The 23,343-nt window shown below is 42.2% G+C and overlaps 1 protein-coding gene across 7 annotated transcripts in view; it reads left to right on the top strand.

The window, feature by feature from the left end:
- Positions 1-7,257: 7,257 nt before the first annotated feature.
- Positions 7,258-23,343, top strand: part of amph (amphiphysin) — a 144,721-nt gene continuing 128,635 nt past the window's right edge. For all 7 annotated transcript variants that reach the window (XM_052477317.1, XM_052477318.1, XM_052477319.1 and 4 more), the window contains exon 1: positions 7,258-7,389. In XM_052477317.1, the coding sequence (XP_052333277.1) occupies positions 7,321-7,389 (69 nt within the window). In that variant the 5' untranslated portion in view covers positions 7,258-7,320. The remainder of the gene's footprint in view (positions 7,390-23,343) is intronic.

Genomic DNA, 23,343 nt, shown 5'->3' on the forward strand with positions numbered 1-23,343 from the left:
GTAAGACACACCCTTGCGTTGCAGGGGTGCTCTGTGAAGTAGCTTGGAGGGTTGAAACTGGCAGCAAACTAGACCCCTCACGTCTTGGGCCACATCTTGTTCCATGTGAGGCCAGTGGGCCACCTGTCACAATGTTTTACATGTAGCCTTGACCCCCCTATGGCCTCCACATGGCTCGTCGTGGGCATGAGCTATCATTATCCCCCCTACAAGTGTGAGGTGCTTTTTAGTTGCGTACAGCGAACGCAAGTCGTGTGAGCCTGCCAAGGCCAGTTCGTACACTGGATCAGACAAGAAAGCCATCGAAGTCGCGAGGAACTCATCTTGGTGTTGCATCGATACCAGGTCACCATTCAGGAATGAATGCGTTAGCAACACATTATGTTCGTGCAAAGACATTTCCTCTGGTGGTACATGAGAGGAGCACTCCGAGAATTACACTTGTAGACATATTTTAGATGTTTAATATTCAGGTCTTAAAAAATGGCTTGTTCTGGACATTTATAATACTGAGGCCCCCAGAGATATCTATAACCCCAGACATTCATGCTTCATAGATAACAACCGTAAGGGAAATAAAACTGGGGGGTGGAGTGGGGCATGGGCCACAAAATAACACACACCCTCTAACACATGACCACACGAACAGGGGGGCGGGACAATGCACATATTCACTACATGTCAGAAGGTCATAAGTTCAGCAATCAATCATATTTTTGACACCTGTCATCAATCAATCATTTTGACACATGCCGTATCCTATCACTCTCTTACATGGATACGCGTTACGGCAGACCCCATGGGCGCCTCGGTGATCATTGCATCTCGAGCATCAAAACACCTAAAGGGGTGCTGTGAATTGCACCAGATTTCGCCATGCTGTTGACATGGTCGTTGCCAAGTTTGTCACGACCAGGTGATTTTGGAGTGTCACGTGACTTTCTTCCAATACACCTGTATGTCGTGTTTGGTGATGAGGTCATCGCAAGCTAGGATGAGCTCTTTGTTTTTCACCTCTTTGCCACTTGAGGTAGTCATGTGATTTTTGTTTCCAAAACGGCGAGTGGCATAAGAAGATGAGTCTGGCGTAGTTTGAGTCGGTGCAGATTGCCAGTCCTGACAAGTCGTATTTCATCGCTGTTTGCAGTGTGATCAGTACGCCAGCAACTTCTGCGAACTGGCTGGTCTTGTTACCTAGCTGAAATTGAAATGGTGTGCACGGAATGTCGTTGTGCCGTACCAATCCAACACCAGCTTGCAGCTTGGTCTAGATGACGGTAAGAACAGCCGCACACAAATGCCATCAGCATGCCGAGACACACGTTCTCTTCGAACGTAGTTTGAAGGCAATGGCGGAGCTATGTCACACGGGGGGTGAAATCAGCGTCTAGATAAATACAGGCCCAGACTGTGTGTGGAAAATGATTTAAGACTGAGACTCTCTCCAATACAACCCAACATTGTAGAGTTATGTGCATCCTTTCAAGCGCACCCTTCTCATTAACCTGTGGTGAGTTATTCCAAATGAATTTTGATGAAACAAATAAAGTTTTAAGATGGCTAAATAAAGAGCAAAACTATTGATTATTGAATTTCAAATTATTGATTATTATATTATTATTTGTGCCTTAGTCCTATAAGAGCTCTTTGTCACTTCCCACGAGCCGGCTTGTGACAAAAACTCACACTCATTCTTATGTTCAATAAATGTATCGTATAGTGGGTGTGTGTGGCAGGCTTACAATGGTGGCAAAAAACAACATTTGAGAGTGCTCTGACCCCGGTGCTGGAGGGGGTACGCACCTGGAGGTTGATGGTTTGAAGGGGTATGGGACTATAAAAAGGTTTGGGAACCACTGCTCCAGAAGGTACCTTAGGGTGGTATTTTTCTGCATCGCAGAGTCCACCTGGGTATTTATATTAGACACTTGAGTATCGCACTTGCTCTGTTCGGCCTCATACTTATCTGTTATGGTTTGCAGGGAGAGGTCTCGAGTGCGGAGCGGGAGATTCAATGATGAGATGTCCTCCGCTTGCTTAGAGGTCACTTTTCCCAACGTTGTCACCTGGGTTTTCTCATCGTTCATTAGATCAGCGACTTCAATGAGTTCTGTTGTTTTGTCCTCCAACTTGATCATTGTGTTCATTAGCTGATCGTCTTTTGTCTGCAGCTTTTGGAATAGAGCATTATTGCTTTGAGGGGTCATTCAAAACTGCTTGAAGGGCATCAAGTTGCTCGCCATTTATTTTAGCTAGCTCGTCAGATTCATCAAGTTTTGTGTGGACTTTGTCGTATTTATTTTTGGCTAAATCGAGTTGTTCCTGTAGAATAAGGATTTGTTCAAGAGTTTGTGCAAGTTCTTAATCGTAAGTGCTTGCCAGAACTTTCAATTGTTCTGTTCTCAAATGCAGTTCCTCGGCTAGCAGTATCGTCTTTGTCGGCTTTAATCGATAACTTCCTGGTTCTCTCCACCTGTCCCTTCATCTCCACAGATTCCTGCTCGTGTCTCTGCTGGGCACTGAGGTATTGGAGCACTGTCCATCTCTGCTGGTGGGCATAGTTGAGGGCTAACCTGGAGAGAACCTTCACAAGGCCTGTGCCTGATGGTCTATCGCAATTTCTGCAGTTTTTTTTTGCTTATGTCATCCTAATCGAACATTTTCAGCCCTTCGACATAGTTAGGATTTGTGTTGCTGCAGAGGTCAGCGACAAATCTTTCCGTGGGTAAGGGTTCACTTTATTAGCGGGGCACCCCATCCGATAACTAATAATCATGATAATGTGTTAGGCTATTTGGGAATTCAACTTTAATTAACTTGAAAAGTGTTGCATCTATAGGTTAGTGTGGAAAAGTTTAAAGTGTTTCATTGGTTGGAACAAATCAGTTTGGATATTATCCAACTGATCAACCTGAAAAGGTAAGTTTGGCCATTTTTAATGGAATGAAACATGATATCCAATCAGTTGAGATTGATTGGATATCATACAGTTTACCCCATTGTAATAGGTGTGAGAAGTCAAGTGGTTTTACATGAATCCCCCCCCATAATTACTGGCGATATGTCACCACCAGGGGTCTCTTCTCCCTGAAAGCTGAAACCACACAGGATTCCAGTAAAGGTGGGACTTCCAACAATACTAGGTCAGTAATGTGGGAGTTGGCTCCAATGAGCTTGCAAAAGCAACTTGAATTGATTCATCAATTTTAATGATGAATCAAACCTGTGTAGGTTATTTGGGAATTACACTTAAATTTACCTGAAAGCACTGTATATCTAGGTCAATGTGGAAAAATGTCTCATTGGTTAGAACAAATCGATTTGGATATTATCTAAATGATTAACCTAAAAAGGTAAGTTTGTCCATTTGAACCCCTTTTGTTTAAATTGAATGAGACACCGATATCTAATCAGTTGTGATTGGCTGGATATCAGAAGAGTAACCACTTGTTCCAAATGTGAGACAACTGTTGGGCCTCAATGGAATGTATTTGTTGTACCGGAACACGCGGTAACATAAAAGAAAATACCTGCCGTTGGTCTACTCACACTACTGATGGAGAGATAATAAGTCAGTTTCAGTCAAACGACGATATCTACTAAAATTGATTAATTTATGACCGAATCTACTCACTCCTGAAACGCGAGAGACAGAAATAGTACTACGTTTGGCCCAACTAGTCTATTCCTCAGAATACCCCAACATCGGCTGGCCCATACTTCCTAGCTCGTAGCATTCATTAAATCCCCTACACACTGACTTTTCGTCAGATATACAACACCGGAGTCAATCTCTCCCTACTAGTATCTGGATGAAAAGGAACCATACACATGCCATCTCCTGCCTACAGCCATATTGGTGTAAAACGTATCGTGCTACACAATTCCTATAGACTGAATTCAACAGTAAAGCCTAGTTTTATCTTAGATCCCTCTCACGGGGCTCCAATATGTTGTGAAGTGACTATCAGTAATCTGATGACTTATTCATTTGATCAATTAAATATGTTTAATTGATACTCGAATAAATTAATAATGTAACAATTAACTCATTAGGAATTTGGGGGCACCATGGGAAAAGTTTTTTAATGAGCATCTCCCGAATTAATTCAAGAATATTTAGATATCATAACAGTCACTAATTAATCATTCCCTCATATCAGTCTCATTCTGAACGTCGTAGACTTTGTAAATCTGCACAAACCAGAGTCTCACTGATTCCATACCACACAAATTGATTTTATTATTTATTTACTATCAAGCTAAATGATAACATAAGATACACACACACACACACACACACACACACACACACACACACACACACACACACACACACACACACACACACACACACACACACACACACACACACACACACACACACACACGGTATAGGTTATTGATTGGAAACTTAATACGACAACAAGTCCGTAGCGGACTAGCACAATATGACACTTGTTACACAAGATGGAGATTTAAAGGGAGAGAGAGAGCGAGAGAGAAAGAGAAGCAACACTTGGATACATTTGAGAACTACACTCGCAATGACACTAATACCTTGCCCCGAACTGCTGCTCTTTTGGGTAAGAAGTAATGCATGTATTTACGTGTTGAATGTCTTCATCAGGTATCTCTGTTGGACCCAGACCTTCGTGGAAAGGGTTCCACTTATTTCGGATGGCCTTCTCCTTCATTCTATGGTGTAAGTCTCTGATTGTCCACAGGAGGTCACAATGTCCTTCTTAGTTGTCTGTTTACTTGCACTCGTTCTGGAAGAGTTGTCTCCTGAGGACGGCTAATCAGCCGTGTCGATGATCCCCAGAGTGGTGATGAGAGCACTGTAGGACATGATGATTTGAAGAGAATAACAGAATGGTCCTACTTAAATTCATCTCCTGAAACACAGTACTTAGAGCAGCTACTCAGCCGTAACATTGATTGTTAAAGAGGTTCCTTTGTCTTCTTCAACCTTGTGTTGCGTTCCGGCGTTGTGACTATCGTAGACCTCGCTGCAGCTGTGGTCCGTTTTAGTCCGAAATGTTAATTCTTAACTCAATCTTCTTATATCCTCGGGTAAAACAGGGGCAATTTTGTCATTCTCACACACTCTCTGGGCTCCCTGGGGTGTGGATAGTTTCAAGGCAAGGTATCAGAATTAATTAGTATGATCTCGTTAGAGAAATAAAGTCACAATCCTATCGTCACAAAAAACATTCTCTTTATCCTTGATATTTTCTACAAAACGTAAAGAATGTAAACCTGATATACACCGTGTAAAAGCTCTTGATGTTACAATATTTTCGTTTATAACGTCTTTGTAACAATTTTAATCACAAAATAGACATTCATTTTCCATATTCAATCTCTCATCATTCCTAAACATTCAGATGTGTAAATATATTGTCCCAGTGTCCATTATTTGATGTTAAAGTTTTGGGCAGAAAATGATTCTGTTAACACAAAGACTTTCCATTTGCCCAAATCTTCTGCTGCCTACAATTTAAGATCAACATGAGGTGTTACGGTATAATGCATGGCTCCATGTCACAAGGATATATACACAATTCCTGGAAGCTGAAGTTCTTCTATGCTTGCATACTCACCAGACATGTCACCCATCGAGCATGTTTGGGATGCTCTGGATCAACGTGTGCGACAGCACGTTTCAGTTCCCGTCAATATCCAGCAACTTCGCACAGCCATTGAACAGGAGTGGAACATCTAGCCACAATCAACAGCCTGATCAGCTCTATATGAAGGAGATGTGTCACGCTGCATGAGGCAAATGGTGGTCACATCTGTGTCTAACAGATGCATATCCATATTCCCAGTTGTGAAATCCATAGATTAGGGTCTACTGAATTAATTTCAGTTGACTGATTTCCTTATATTCCTGTAACTCAGCAAAATATTTTAAATTGCTGCATTTATATTTTATTTTACTAGGCAAGTCAGTTAAGAACAAATTCTTATTTTCAATAACGCCCTAGGAACAGTAGGTTAACTGCCTGTTCAGGGGAAGAACGACAGATTTTGTACCTTGTCAGCTCAGGGATTTGAACTTGCAACCTTTCGGTTACTAGTCCAATGCTCTAACCACTAGGCTACCCTGCCACCCCGTATAGTAATGGTGTGCTATGAATATGGGAACAAATACTTTTTTACTACTGTCATCGGGTGTATAAGAGGCGAAGTCGGATGCAGGAGAGTAGCGTGATGTAAACAGGCGCACTTTTATTTAAGTTCCAAAACGAGAGCACTAAATAAATCAAACGCGCTCAAAACCCGGAACATAACAAAAGTAAAGTTCATAATAAAACACCACAAATAATATGAAACAATTACACACAAAACATGATGGGAAACAGAGGGTTAAATACAAGTAGATTGATTGGGGAAATGAAAACCAGGTGTGTATGGAAACAAGACAAGACAAAATGGCCTTTTACAGAGGAGTGGCTTCAGTCTGGCTACTCTACCATAAAGGCCTGATTGGTGGAGCGCTGCAGTGATGGTTGTCCTTCTGGAAGGTTCTCCCAGCTCCACAGAGGAACTCTGGAGCTCTGTCAGAGAGACCATCGGGTTCATGGTCACATCCCTGACCACATGTGGATATCTGAAAGGATTGGACAGGTGTCCAAACAATTCCACTTGGTCTATCAGAGTGCAAGATGGAGCTACCATGCTCCACCTAGGTAGGGGCTAGGATAGGGATGGATGTGGAATCCCACATCAGCAGCACATGTCCATCCCCAGGCCTCCCCCAACACACACACACACACACACACACACACACACACACACACACACACACACACACACACACACACACACACACACACACACACACACACACACACACACACACACACACACACACACACATTCATGTACTGTATGCTTTCTACATAAGACTATCCACAGGGGCTCATGTCCACGAAAGCTTTGACGCAACCCAGAAGTGTTTTCCCTGTTCACAAGCAAGCGACGGGTACAGTGGGGGCAGGGTTGGATCAAGTCTACGCCTATAGGCTACATTGTATGTCTGTTTGAAGCAGAAACGGGATAACAATATCCTGGTCCAGCTCGGCATCATGTTGATATCTTGTCATGATAAATACATTATAACTAATCGATATATAGAAACCAGAACATATAATAATCATTATACTAAAAACTGGGACGTTTGGTTGAGTGTGTGCATTTTAGTACTGTGGCTTTAAGAATTGATCCTCCCCTCCTTCCTCGTCCGTCATCATTTCTCTGTCCTAGGTGCTAAACTGAAGCGACGCTCATCCCGTTGCAGTATCAGCAGCCATGGCCGAAATAAAGACGGGGATTTTCGCCAAAAACGTGCAGAAACGGCTAAGCAGGGCGCAGGAAAAGGTAAAGCGTTTAACACATTTCAAATCGACATCCTGTGTATCAAGTTGTTTTTGCTTTGTGCTAAACCGCGTTTGTGCCCAGAGGAGCGGTCCAAGGATTGTCCTCGGGTAGCTGGGAGGAGCAGGTGTATGGATGGATGTGTGTAGAAATTGTAGTCGGCGTAGGCTAATCGTGCACGGATAAGTGAATATGTCTCATGATTAAAATACCTTCCCTGATGTATTTTGCTTGACTATAACGGCATTTATGTTCTAGCCTCTGCATTTAGCCGAGATGCATGGCGACAATTGTTAATGTCGCGAATGCAATATTATCCCCTACTGCCATTTCACAGCGAGGCTTTGAAGGCTCCATTACAGTATCCACTTTAATATACGAACTAAATGAACGGAAGGCCCTTAGAACGGAGGTTGGGACTTTTTTTGAGGTTAGAGGCCAACACACTGCTTTTGTGAAGCCTGTCAAATGGGAATGAGCCTACATCAATCTAATAACGGATATCACGTCAACTAAATGTCATAGCGATGTCTGAAACATTTCATTCGGTGTTAAAGATCAGCCTCCTCCATTTCGAGGCATGCTTGTGTTGGTTTCATTTACATTTCGCTCATAGCCCAATTAAATACATCACCTTAATTCAAGTTGAGTGTCAAAACCGTGTTTTTCTGCAAGGTCAGGGGAAGGGGAGATGGTGAGATGGGGAATGCCCTGCTCACTGCAGCACGAACGATATAGCGGTGGTTCTCTTCCCTACTCGTGCTCAACGATGCGTTTTTTAGGCTGTGGCGTAGCCTATATGCATGCGTTTACAGTAGTAGAGATAATACTCAGCCAATCCTTTCTATTTAAGAACGGGTATTTTTAGGGCCTTGCTTGTATTTACAGACTCCAGGTAGACTAATAATGGAATTTTGGCCAAAAGCTTGAGAAGGGGAAACTGCCTAGGCGGCCTAGCAGTTAGAGAGGCGAGCCAACAACTGGGTTGCCAGTTTGAATCCCGGGTCCGATGGGAAAAATCCCTCGGAAATGAGGCAACTGTTATTGCTGTTATCAAATCCTAGATGCCATTGCCTGCCGTTGTGCCCTTGAGCAATGCACTTACCAAAACAACAGCTCCCTGGGCGCACAGTGTGAGCTCTGCTCCAAAAACATGTCTATATGTGTCTTTCAGAGGGTTTGGGTTCAAAGTGGAAGTCAAATTTTGGTTGGACCTTGTGTGCAATTGACCAATAAAGTCATCTTAATCTATTGTTTTACAGGCTTTGTCTTACCGAAAATGGGATCTATGTTTATTATGGCTTGTATCCTTAGGCAAGCTAGTCATTTTTACAGGGCAATATTGAAAGGTTTTAGCCAGTTGTTGTTTTTACAACCTGTTTTGGCCTGCCTCATTTAAATTGTACATGGAGAGCAAATTTGGTTTGATATGAAATGGGACGTTGACATGAACACAGATGCAATTCACAGATACAATTACAGACAGTCTATTAGACATAATACAATTGTATCTACAACCATGACAAAAGACTGCACACCGACCACCTATCACCCTTCTTTCAACTAGCTGATGGTCAGGTCGAAATAAAAATCAACGGCCTGTGAAGCTGGTAAAGAGAGTATTCCCTGGTTCTAGATCAGACACACGCACACACAGACACAAACCGCAGTAAGAGGATTGTCTTTCTTTTAATATCCCCTCGTGCTACTGTTCTCCTAATGGCAGACTCGAGGTGAAGAACGTGCGGAACAGTCTTAGTTAATATATACATTACAGCCAAAACGGCTTTTTAATTACACCTATTGCTTGGCCCAAGTGTATGCGGTAGTGTAGTTATTAAACCCACGGTATTCCCAAACAAATGTTTTCTGAACTCAAGTACAGGTGGAAACATTCGTTTAATACCTCTCCTCTAAATTCAATAGCGTTGACAGACACACATGGGCCTTTTGCCGGGGAAATTCACGATGACACGCGGTCATATGACAAAGCTGCATCAACATGTCTAAAATCTGTGGCGTGGCAGGCAAGATGTGTAGACCGTCTACCTCTGAGTGTGCTGTCCATGGTGCTGAAATCACCAATGTTCTGGTGTTAAGTTTTTTTTTAAGCCTAAGTAAGGGACGTGTAAGATTTATGAAAGGTTTTGGCTTGCAGTATACTACACTTACATTCGGAGTGCTTTTTCATTTGATATTCAATATGCTATTCTTATTCTATTCTAAGACGAACCTTCCATTTGAATGCATATTGAAGTTCATCATAAGTATTCAATAAAACTTTATTGAATGAATGCACCTTTTTGTCATCATCAGGCCTGCTCATATTCTATAATCAGCTTTACCCTAGATGTTACCACCACAAACCAATATTACTTTATACCAACAAATGTTTTACACCCACTTTTTGCCATATCTACTATCTAAGCCTACGAGAAAGTGTCTGCCATCAGGCCTGGGGGGAAGCAAAAGTAATTCCGCTACCCAAGAATGGTAAAGCCAACTTCACTGGATCTTCACTCGGAGCGAGGAAGAGCTCGGTTTTGTTTTGATCGGGAAGTTTGTTGTTTACAATATATTGGAAAGTTCTTGGTCGCTACCGAGCTTCTTATTTTGGGTCTGAGAAGCTATTTGGTATCGCAGCTAGCCTAAATGCTAGCCAGCTGGACGCCCAGTTAGCGAGGTGTTCTTGAACGCAGCCTGCGACGCAGTTAGCCATTGTGGCTGGGACCGCGGATTGTCCCGGGTTCGTGGCCGTCTAGATCCCTGCTGTTGATTTGTTTTCAATTTTCCCCGTGTCCTGCCCTGTCTGGAACTGCAAAGGGTAACAGCCTAACATACGTTGCTATAGCTACCATGACAAAGACCAAAGCAGGCGGGAGTACTGTTGGGGACAGTGTCACTGGTGTCTCTCTATCACACGTGAAGGATCTTTTTAATGAAACAAAAAGAGCAGCAGTTACAACAACAAGAAAATAGTTTCAAGTGTTTTGTCCAAATACTGGTGGGTTCTACGACCTGAGCAGAGAGGTCCAGGACCTGAAGAACAATTTGCAGTTCTCCCAGGGTCAACTCGATGAGTTGAAACAGGAGAACGGAAAGATGACAGCAATCTGTAAGTCATTGAGAGAGGACATCAGTTCTGTGTGTGAATCCTTGATAACAATGACAGATAAATCAGAGGGACAATCAAGGCGAAACAACATGGTTGTGGACAGAATTGCAGAATCTCCACATGAGACCTGGATGGAGTCTGAGTACGAAGTGAGGAAAATGATCTCTGAGAAATTGAAGATGGTCCACAGTAAGATTGAGGTAGAGCGCGCCCACTGGACTGGAAAATTCACCACAGGTGATAGGCCCAGGCCAAGTTCCTGAGGTTCTAGGACAAGGTAGCTGTTCTGGAAAGAGCCAAGGACTTGAGAGGAATGTATATCTTCCTCAACGAGGACTATCCTGAAGCTGTGTGCCAGAAGAGGAAAGAACTGATCCCAGCCATGATATCTGCATGAGGGCGTACATCCGCTACGACAGGCTCATTTTCCACCCTCCCTCCAAGAAGCCTGGAAGGGATGAGAGAGCCTAGCCTATGGGTTCGTAGCCTCAACCCCGCAGCACACACACACCAATTTATTAATGGACTGCTGAATATATATATTTACTCTTGCTTTGTATGCTCCTTTCAATATGATGTCCATCTCTGATAAGCTACACAGGAAAGGGCTGAAAATAGACCATATTAATACAGTTGAAGTCAGAAGTTTACATACACCTTAGCCAAATACATTTAAACTCAGTTTTTCACAATTCCTGAAATTTAATCCAAGTAAAAATTACCTGTCTTAGGTCAGTTAGGATCACCACTTTATTTTAAGAATGTGAAATGTCAGAATAATAGTAGAGAATGATTTATTTCAGTTTTTATTTCTTTCATCACATTCCCAGTGGGTCAGAAGTTTACATACACTCAATTAATATTTGATAGTATAGTCCCTCCTGCAGCAAAGCACCCCCACAACATGATGCTGCAACCCCCGGGCTTCACGGTTGGGATGGTGTTCTTCAGCTTGCAAGCATCCCCCTTTTTCCTCCAAACATAACGATGGTATTTATGGCCAACAGTTCTATTTTTGTTTCTACAAAATTTCTACAAAAAGTATGACCTTTGTCCCCATGTGCAGTTGCAAGCCGTAGTCTGGCTTTTTTATGGCGGTTTTGGAGCAGTGGCTTCATCCTTGCTGAGTGGCCTATCAGTTTATGTTGATATAGGATTTGTTTTAATGTGGATACAGATACTTTTGTACCTGTTTCCTCCAGCATCTTCACAAGGTCCTTTACTGTTGTTCTGGGATTGATTTGCACTTTTCGCAACAAAGTGCGTTCATCTCTAGGAGACAGAACGCTTCTCCTTCCTGAGCGGTATGACGACTGCGAGGTCCCATGGTGTTTATATTGCGTACTATTGTTTGTACAGATGAACATGGTACCTTAAGGCATTTGGAAATTGCTGGATGAAGCAGACTTGTGGAGGTCTACAATTTCTTTCTGTGGTCTTGGCTGATTTCTTTTGATTTTCCCATGATGTCAAGCAAAAAGGCACTGAGTTGAAGGTCAGCCTTGAAATACAGCCACAGGTATACCTCCAATTGACCCAAATGATGTCAATTAGCCTATCAGAAACTTCTAAAGCCATGACATAATTTTATGGAATTTTTCCAAGCTGTTTAAAGGCAGTCAACTTAGTGTATGTAAACTTCTGACCCACTGGAATTGTGATACAATGAATTATAAGTGAAATAATCTGTCTGTAAACAATTGTTGGAAAAATGTATTGCGTCATGCACAAAGTAGATGTCCTAACCGACTTGCCAAAACTATAGTTTGTTAACAAGACATTTGTGGAGTGGTTGAAAAATGAGTTTTAATGACTCCAACCTAAGTGTATGTAAACTTAAGACTTCAACTGTATATGTAGCCTTAGAAATAAGGTTAATGAAATCAATAACTTTGCTAACATCAGATAACATTCATATATTAGACTCACTTAGATAATTAATTTGTTGATACATCAGTAGCTATATATATATATATATACCATTTATAGAAGAGACAGAAATGCTGATGGGGGAGGAGCCATATCCCTGTAATGCTTAGAAAAGATCTTATGTCTTGTGTTATTGAAGTGTTGTGGTTGGAGGTTCACTTGGCACATCTAAAGCCTTTTCTTTTGGGGTGTTGCTATAGGCCACCAAGTGCTAACAGCCAGTATCTAAATAATATGTGTGAAATGCTTGATAATGTATGTGATGTAAACAGAGAGGTCTGCTTTCTTGGGGACCTGAATATTGACTGGTTTTCATCAAGCTGTCTGCTCAAGAGGAAGCTTCTTACTGTAACCAGTGCCTGTAATCTGGTTCAGGTTATTAATCAACCTACCAGGTTGTTTACAAACACTACAGGAACAAGATAATCCACATGTATTGATCCCATTTTTACTAATACTGTTCTAAAGCTGTATCTGTACCCATTTGATGCAGTGATCACAATATAGTGGCTATATACAGGAAAGCCAAAGTTTCAACAACTGGCCCTTAAATAGTGTATAAGATATCATACAAAATATTTTGCTGTGACTCTTATGTGGATGATGTTAAAAATATTTGTTGGTCTGATGTGATTATCTTCTTATGGGCAGGTGGGATGGCAGCGTCCCACCTGGCCAACATCCGGTGAAATTGCAGAGTGAGAAATTCAAACTACAGTATTATAAATATTTAACTTTCATAAAATCAGAAGTGTTATACATCAAAATAAAGCGTTACTTCCTGCTAATCCGGCCGCTGTGTCAGATTTCAAAAAGGCTTTACGGTGAAAGCAAACCATGCGATTATCTGAGGACAGCACCCCGCATACAAACACATGAAAAACATTTCAACCAGGCAGGTGCGACACAAAAGTCAGAAATAGCCATATAAAAAATGCCTTACCTTTGATCTTCTTCTGTTGGCACTCCAAAAGGTCCCAGTTACATCACAAATGGTCATTTTGTTCGATAATGTCCTTCTTTATATCCATACAAAACTCAGTTTAGCTGGCGTGCTTCAGTCAATAATCCACCCAGTTTCCCTCCATCAAAATGCATACAAATTGAATCCCAAACGTTACTAATAAACATTTCCAAATAAGTCAAACAACGTTTATAATCAAACATAAGGTGATTTTGATAAACAATCAAATTTAAGACGGAGAATCGTTGTTGTCTTTACCGGAGAAAAATACCAAAGTATGTGCTCTCTTCCACGCGCTTGGAAACACTACAGCCAAAATGTGAGCCACCTAGAAAAACTACAATTTCTGGCTCATTTTTCCAAAAACCAGCCTGAACCTCTTTCTAAAGACTGTTGACATCTAGTGGAAGCCCTAGGAACTGCAATCTGGGAGAATTTGGCCTTATAATAAAAGTGATAGCCATTGAAAATAGTGATAGGCCCCAAAAGAAATTCTGGGATGTTCGTCCTCTAGGTTTCGCCTGCCATATCAGTTCTATTATACTCACAGACATAATTTTAACAATTTTAGAAACTTTTAGAGTTTTCTATCCAAATCTACCAATTATATGCATATCGTTTCATATCTGGGCCTGAGTAACAGGCAGTTTACTTTGGGCACGCTTTACATTCGGACGTCAAAATACTGCCCCATACCCAAGAGAGGTTAATGAGGAGTATCCAGACGCTGCACTTGATTAATTTATGATATTGCTTCTTCCAATTATTCATAAACATGCACCTGAGAAGAAACTGACTGTTAGAACTGTTAAGGCTCCATGGATTGATGAGGAATTGAAAAACTGTATGAAGGAGATGGGGCGAAAGGAGTGGCTAATAAGTCTGGCTGTACATTTGACTGGCTTACTTACTGCATATTGAGAAATTATGTGATTAAACTCAACAAAAAAGAAGAAGAAACTTTAATATGAAGCCAAGATGAATGATATAAAGAATGATGGAAAAAATACTTTGGAGTACTTTAAGTGACATTATGGGCAGAAAGACTAATTCAACTCCATCTTTCATCGAATCAGATGGCTTATTCATCACAAAACCGTTTGATGTCGCCAATTATTTTTTGGGATTATTTCACTGGCAAAGTGGAAAAACTTAGGCAGGAAATGCCCACGACAAACTCATGTATTAAAAAAAAAAAGAATAATGAAAGAAAAGCAGTGCAAGTTTGAATTTTGTAAAGTTAGTGTGGGAGAGGTGGAAAAACGATTGTTAACGATCAATAATGACAAACCTCCTGGCATTGAGAATTTAGATGGAAAGCTACTGAGGATGGTGGCTGACTCTATAGTCACTCCTATCTGTCATATTTTTAATCTGAGTCTAGAGGGAAGTATTTGTCCTCCGGCCTGGAGGGAAGCCAAAGTAATTCCACTACCCAAGAGTGGTAAAGCGGCCTTTACTGGTTCTAACAGCAGACCTATCAGCTTGCTGCCAGCTCTTAGCAAACTGTTGGAAAATTTTTTGTTTGACCAAGCTATTTCTCTATAAACAAATTAACAACAGACTTTCAGCATGCTTATGCTTATGTACTGCACTGACACAAATTACTGATTGGTTGAAAGAAATTGATAATAAGAAGATTGTGGGAGCGGTAGTGTTAGATTTCAGTGCAGCCTTTGATATTATTGACCATAACCTGTTGTTGAAAAAACATAACCTTTCTAGTGCAGGCGTTCCGCTAGCAGAACCCCTCGACAACATTCTGCTGAAAAGGCGAAATTCAAAAATGTTTTTTAGAAATATGTAACTTTCACACATTAACAAGTCCAATACAGCAAATGAAAGATAAACATCTTGTTAATCTACCCATCGTGTCAAATTTTAAAAATACTTTACAGCGAAAGCACAACATATGATTGTTAGGTCAAAGCCAAGTCAAAAAAACACACTGCCATTTTTCCAGACAAATATAGGAGTCACAAATAGCAGAAATATAGATAAAATGAATCACTAACCTTTGATCTTTATCAGATGACACTCATAGGACATCATGTTACACAATACATGTATGTTTTGTTCGATAATGTGCATATTTATATCCACAAATCTCAGTTTACATTGGCACGTTACGTGCAGTAATATTTTGATTCCAAAACATCTGGTGATTTTTGCAGAAATACTCATAATAAACAATGATAAAAGATACAAGTGTTATTCACAGAATTAAAGATAGACTTCTCCTTAATGCAACCGCTGTGTCAGATTTTTTAAAAACTTTACGGAAAAAGCATAATCTGAGAACGGAGCTGAGAGCCCAATCCAACCAGAGAAATAGCCACCATTTTGGAGTCAACAGAAGTTAGAAATAACACTATAAATATTCACTTACCTTTTTGATGATCTTCATCAGAAGGCATTCACAGGAATCCCAGTTCGAACAATACATGAGTGATTTGTTCCATAAAGTCCCTCATTTATGTCCAAATAGACACTTGTTGTTAGCGTGTTCAGCCCAGTAATGCATCTTCATCTTCATCAAATTTGATTTGTCACATACAGCGAAATGCTTGTGCTTCTAGTTCTGACCATGTAGTAATATCTAACAAGTAATTTAACAATTTCACAACAACCACCTTATACACACAAGTGTAAAGGAATGAATAAGAATACAAATATATATGGATGAGCGATGGCCGAACGGCATAGGCAAGATGCAGTAGATGGTATAGAGTACAGTATATACATATGAGATGAGTAATGTAGGGTATGTAAACATTATATAAAGTGGCATAGTTTAAAGTAACTTGATACATTTATTACATCTAATTTTTTATCATAAAAGTGGCTAGAGATTGAGTCAGTGTGTTGGCAGCAGCCACTCACTGTTAGTGATGGCTGTTTAACAGTCTGATGGCCTTGAGAAAGAAGCTGTTTTTCAGTCTCGCTTTGATGCACCTGTACTGGCCTCGCCTTCTGGATGATAGCGGGGTGAAGAGGCAGTGGCTCGGGTGGTTGTTGTCCTTAATGATCTTTTTAGCCTTCCTGTGACAACGGGTGGTGTAGGTGTCCTGGAGAGCAGGTAGTTTGCCCCCGTTGATGCATTATGCAGACCTCACTACCCTCTGGAGAGCCTTACGGTTGTGGGCGGAGCAGTTGCCGTACCAGGCGGTGATACAGTCCGACAGGATGCTCTCGATTGTGCATCTGTAAAAGTTTGAGTATTTTTGGTGACAAGCCAAATTTCTTCAGCCTCCTGAGTTTAAAGAGGCGCTGTTGTTCCTTCACCACACTGTCTGTGTGGGTGGACCATTTCAGTTTGTCCATGCGGAACTTAAAACCTTCCACCTTCTCCACTACTGTCCCGTCGATGTGGATAGGGGGTGCTCCCTCTGCTGTTTCCTGAAGTCCACGATCATCTCCTTTGTTTTGTAGACGTTGAGTGTGAGGTTATTTTCCTGACACCACACTCCGAGGGCCCTCACCTCCTCCCTGTAGGCAGTCTCGTCGTTGTTGGTAATGCAAACTTGATGATTGAGTTGGAGGCGTGCATGGCCACTCAGTCATGGGTGAACAGGGAGTACAGGAGAGGGCTGAGAACGCACCCTTGTGGGGCCCCAGTTGGGTGCGGCCCGTCAGGAAGTCCAGGACCCAGTTGCACAGGACAGGGTCGAGACCCAGGGTCGGTCTCAAGCTTAATGACGAGTTTGGAGTTTACTATGGTGTTAAATGAACAGCATTCTTACGTAAGTATTCTTCTTGTCCAGATGGGTTAGGGCAGTGTGATTGCATCATCTGTGGACCTATTTTGGCGGTAAGCAAAATTGGAGTGGGGTCTAGGGTGTCAGGTAGAGAGGGAGGTGATATGATCCTTGACTAGACTCTCAAAGCACTTCATGATGATGGAGGTGAGTGCTACGGGGCGATAGTCATTTAGCTCAGTTACCTTAGCTTTCTTGGGAACTGGAACAATGGTGGCCCTCTTGAAGCATGTGGGAACAGCAGACTGGGATAAGGATTGATTGAATATGTGGACACACAAAGCATGTGTGTCCATGTATGCTGATGATTCAACGATATACGCATCAGCAACCACAGATAATGAAGTCACTGAAACCCTTAACACAGAGTTCCAGCCTGTTTTGGAATGGGTGGCCTGTAATAAATCTCTAAAACTAAGAGCATTGTATTTGGTACAAATCATTCCTTAATATTGGAACTACCCATCCCGGATCCGGGAGAATTGTCAGCAACTACACTAATTGGCATAGCGCAACGGTCAAATAATCTTACTAGAAAATATTCATATTCATGAAATCACAAGTGAAATATAGCGAAACACAGCTTAGCCTTTTGTTAATCACTCTGTCGTCTCAGATTTTGAAATTATGCTTTACAGCGATAGCAAGACAAGCATTTGTAAGTTTATCGATAGCCTAGCATAGCATTATGTCCAGCTAGCAGCAGGAAGCTTGGTCACGAAAATCAAAAAAGCAATCAAATTAACCGTTTACCTTTTGATCTTCGGACATTTTCACTGACGAGACTCCCAGTTAGACAGCAAAGGTTCCTTTTGTTCCATAAATATTATTTTTTATACCCAAAATACCTCCGTTTGTCAAGTTATTTTCAGAAATCCACCGGAAATAGCAGTCACGACAACGGCGAAAAAAATTCAAAATGATATCCATAATATCGACAGAAACATGGCAAACGTTTTTTAAAAATCAATCCTCAAGGTGTTTTTCAAATATCTATTCGATAATATATCAACCGGGACAGTTGGCTTTTCACTAGGACCGGGAGGAAAAATGGCTACCTCTCTGTTACGCGCAAAAATCACACTGAGAGCCAACAGCTGGCCACTTACGCAATGTGCTCGTTTACACTCATTCTTCAACAAAGGCGTGAAACTACGTCTAAAGGCTGTAGACATCTTAGGGAAGACGTAGAAAAAGGAATCTGGTTGATATCCCTTTAAATGGAGGATAGGCATTTCCTGATTGGATTTTCCTCAGGGTTTCGCCTTTTAATATCAGTTCTGTTATACGACAAGATGCAATATTTTTGACAGCATTTGAAAACACTTAGTGTTTTCAAAAGCTGTCAATTATATTGTCATATTGCTAGCATCTGATGTTAAGAAAACCCATCCAACCAGGAAGTGCCGCATTTTTAAAAACCGCCTCATGCCAATGACTCTTATATGGCTGTGAATGGCTACGAATGAGCTTACGTTCAGCTAAATCTGTAATGAATGGTGTCTGTTGACAGCATTGTGGGAGACGTCTTTTTAGGCATTTCCATTGAAAACTGCCATGGTCAAACAAACTGCCATGGTCAATGGTTGTAAAGATGCGGAGAGGTCTGTCCGTAAAAAGAGATGCTCTGCTTTTTTGACACTGTACTCCAAAAGCAAGTTCTGCAAGCTCTAGTTTAGTCTAATCTTGATTATTGTCCAGTTGTGTTTTCCGGTCCAGTGGGGGCAAGGAAAGACCAAAAATAATATTTTTTGAAAAAAGCAGCCCAGAACAGAGTGAAAGCATCTGAAGTTCTTCAAAGGTAAATAATTTAATTTGGTTGCTTTTCTTATTTTCATTGTAATCAGAGAGCCTGATATAATGCCATATAAACTGCAAAATGCTTGTCTCTCTTGGCTGAGAGCTCAGAGACTGATTGCATCACTTCTTCTTTTAAAAGAAACATTAATGTGTTGAAAATCCCAAATTGTTTGCATAGTCAACTTACACACAGCTCTGACACACACATTTACCCCACCAGACATGCCACCAAGGGTCTTTTCACAGTCCCCAAATCCAGAACAAATTCAAGAAAACGTACAGTATTAAATAGACCCCTTATTGCATGGAACTTCCTTCCATCTCATATTGATCAAATAAACAGCAAACCTGGATTAAATATTAATAATAAAAAATAAAAATAATAAAATATATAATAAAATAAAAAACAGATAAAGCAACACCTCGTGGCACAACGCCTCTCCCCTATTTGACCTAGATAGTTTGTGTATGTAGTGATATGTATGTAGTTCTGTCCTCGCTGTTCATGTCTATTGATGTTCTGTATTATGTCATTCTGTATTATGTTTCATGTTTTGTGTGGACCCCAGGGAGAGTAGCTGCTGCTTTTGCAACAGCTAATGGGGATCCTAATAAAATACCATTTACAACAGTGTGCCTCAGTGATCAGTAGGTCTGGCTACCTTCAAAATGGATACTGACTGTAAGTCGCTTTGGATAAAAGCGTCTGCTAAATGACATATATTATTATATTATTATACTAGAAATTGGTTTAAAAATAATGCAACATCTGCCGCAACAAGTGACGCTGAAACTCCACTCGTTGAAATCACTGCTACAATTGATGGCGATCATGGCAATGTGGCCTGCCCACAGATTTGGGCTAGCCTAGTCTCTGTCAATGGTGAAGCTAGCGGAGCCCCCCTCCCAGTCCCGCCACCTGCCTCCTTGCCCCCACCTAGCTCAGCAGCAGCTGATAGCCATGCTAAAGCACACAAGCCAGAGCCACCCACATCCAGAGAAGCAGCCCCAAATGACCTTGGGGTTGAGAAGTCCAATCGGGTGATATTAGATGTGTTTCCAGTAAGTTGTATTCAGGGAAGAAGCAGTCTTTTGCTAATACATGGTACCATAATCGATATTGGCTCGAATATTCAGTACAAGCTGACTGTCACGTTCTGACCTTAGTTCTTTTGTTATGTCTTTGTTTTAGTATGGTCAGGGTGTGATTTGGGTGGGTTGTCTATGTTCGTTTTTCTATGTTGTGTTTTGCGTTTGGCCTGGTATGGTTCTCAATCAGAGGCCGGTGTCGTTAGTTGTCTCTGACTGAGAATCATACTTAGGTAGCCTTTTCCCACCTGTGTTTCGTGGGTGATTGTTTTCTGTCTTTGTGTATGTCACCAGACCGAATGACACGAAACGAAACAGTCCTCTTTGTTATTTTTGTTTTAGAGTTCTGTGTTTAATAAATTCATCATGAACACGTACCACGCTGCGCATTGGTCCTCCGATCCTTGCTACTCCTCCTCAGAAGATGAGGAAGACGAGTGTTACACTGACTTCACCTTTACCACCTTTACCATTAAAGGGTTCTGTTATTGGAAGCATTAGAGACAGAAAAAGAACAAACCTGCCACCTCGAAAGAACACTTAACATGTAAAGGCTATGTAGAGGGAGAGAGAAATGCACCAAGAGACAACCAGTGTGGATACTTCCTGCGCTAACATGGATCAGCTTGATCTTCGTAGATATTACCTCGGCTCTGTTGTTGACATTATTGCATTTTTATCCGTTAATAAACTCCCTCTAAGAAGAGATCATGACGCATGACAGAGAAAGGCAGTGGGGTGTTGTCATTGTTTGAGTATACCCCCCCCCAAAATGACCCAGAAGTGGCCAAGATAGCACCAACCATTCCGCACAACGCAACCTACACGAGCCACGACGTCCAGAACGACTGAATAAAACAAATGAGCAACTTAGCGACGGAGCATATTGTCGGGGAAGTAATACGGGACTCGTTTTCTCCTATAAAGTGGACCGAACAAGAGACTCCACAGCTGCGAAAACATTTCAATCGTACTTCTGTTTGTTGATGGAAACTATGAAATAAATGAGCGCATTCTGACCATAGCCACTGCAGATGCAGGTGATGCCAAAACTCCCACAGAAACTGTTATCACAGAACAGACCAAGGCTGGACTGAGAACGGGCAAAATCCTGAGTAAAGTCTACAACGGAGCCTCTGTGATGTCAGGGAAGCATGGGTGAATGCAGAAACTTCTACCACCAGCTTCATCTGGTGGCGGGCCATGCCATTTCCTCCGAGGATGCCATCTGAGATTTCTTTCAACATTTGTAATCTTCTTTCCAAATTTGTAAGAAAGCCCACCATTAGAGTTCATTTACAAGGGGGAGACACTGAAACGCCTGCTCGACCACTGCTAGACTGGTCACCTGGCCACTGTACATGTCATCTTCAAGTTCCCCAAGGATATATCCAAGGCACAGATTGAAAACACACAAGCTTTTCCCGCAGATGTGGAAGTCGAGGCAGTGAGGTTGCCATATCAAAGCCCAGCTTCAGGTTGATCGTTCTCATGGTAAAAAAAAGATCCTGATACTTTTTGACCCACCAAACAATGTGTTCCAGTCACTGGTGAACGGTGTGTTGATGGTCTCCAAGTTTTTGGAGCTATGGAATCAGTGGAATCAGTGCGTTGACGCAACAGACCAAGGGCCAAACAAGAGGAGACACACAACCAACAAAAATGTGGTTGAAGAATCAACGGGAGTGGGACACAACCATGATGAAGAGGAGGCGAGCAACGGGAGTGGGACACGACCATGATGAAGAGGAGGCGAGCAACGGGAGTGGGACACGACCATGATGAAGAGGAGGCGAGCAACGGGAGTGGGACACGACCATGATGAAGAGGAGGCGAGCAACGGGAGTGGGACACAACCATGATGAAGAGGAGGCGAGCAACGGGAGTGGGACACAACCATGATGAAGAGGAGGCGAGCAACGGGAGTGGGACACAACCATGATGAAGAGGAGGCGAGCAACGGGAGTGGGACACAACCATGATGAAGAGGAGGCGAGCAACGGGAGTGGGACACAACCATGATGAAGAGGAGGCGAGCAACGGGAGTGGGACACAACCATGGTGAAGAGGAGGCGAGCAACGGGAGTGGCGTAGATGCACTACGTGGAGAGATGAACGGGCGCGGTTTGGGGAGTGCAACAGCATACTTATGCATACTCAGACTTGCTGTCTTCACTTGATGCAGCAGGGCACATGTTTCTGGATACAGCCAAAGTCAAGTCCCTCTTGGAGTATGCTGTTGCTGAGTATGCTGTTGCCCAACAGTTCCTCCACACACAGGTGAATGGGTCCACGCTTGCAGAGGATTGGAAATGGACACAAAACTCTTCTGACCACCTTCCACAAGACCATGGAGGCATTTCTAAGTGTCATGGTAGCAATGAAGTCTGCTTGAAAGTTTGGAACCTCCACTGCCGTGTGTGAGAACTCTTTTTCTACGTTGAATAATATTTTCAGTGATCCCCGAAGGAGCATGCTTCAGCCTCGCAGAGCCCACCTTATACAACTTTCCGTCGAGAATGACCTCGCAAGGAAATGCAGGAATGAGTGGAAGGAATATGTGCTGAGGAGATTCCATTCCGCAGAGAAATGCCATCTCCAGGTTTATTAGACCCAACAAGGAGAGGCAGAGAGTGTGAGTAGATTGTTTTGATGTTTTGCTTGTCTGCAATGTGCAGAGTGGTGCTGTCCATGGTCCTGTTTAAGGTTCGCTTGTTATTTGCACACTGTGGTGCTTTTGTGACTCTGTTTTGGCTATAGGCATAGGTAGGCCTATGTGTTGAGATGGGGTTTTGATACAGGTCAGGAGAAATCTGTTTTAATTTGTCTTATCCAGTTGTTCCTATCCGTTAATTAAATCAGACTTTATTATCTGGGCTTACCATTTAACCCCCCAAGGTTGATGTCTGTATTTGGGGAGTTTCTCCCATAATTCTCTGCAGATCGCCTCAAGCTCTGTTAGGTTGGATGGGGAGCGTTGCTGCACAGCTATTTTCAGGTCTCTCCAGAGATGTTCGATCGGGTTCAAGTCTGGGCTCTGGCTGGGCCACTCAAGGACATTGAGACTTTTCCTGAAGCCACTCCTACATTGTCTTGGCTGTGTGCTTCGGGTCTTTGTCCTGTTAGACTGGGGCGAAGGTTCACTTTCCGAGGTCCTGAGCACTCTGGAGCAGGTTTTCATCAAGGATCTCTCTGTACTTTGCTTCGTTAATCTTTCCCTTGATCCTGACCAATCTCCCAGTCCCTCTGAAAAACATCCCCACAGCATAATGTTGCCACCACCATGCTTCACTGTAGAGATT

This window comes from Oncorhynchus keta, chromosome 23 (genome assembly GCF_023373465.1).
Source record: "Oncorhynchus keta strain PuntledgeMale-10-30-2019 chromosome 23, Oket_V2, whole genome shotgun sequence".
In the NCBI taxonomy this organism is placed as follows: Eukaryota; Metazoa; Chordata; class Actinopteri; order Salmoniformes; family Salmonidae; genus Oncorhynchus; species Oncorhynchus keta.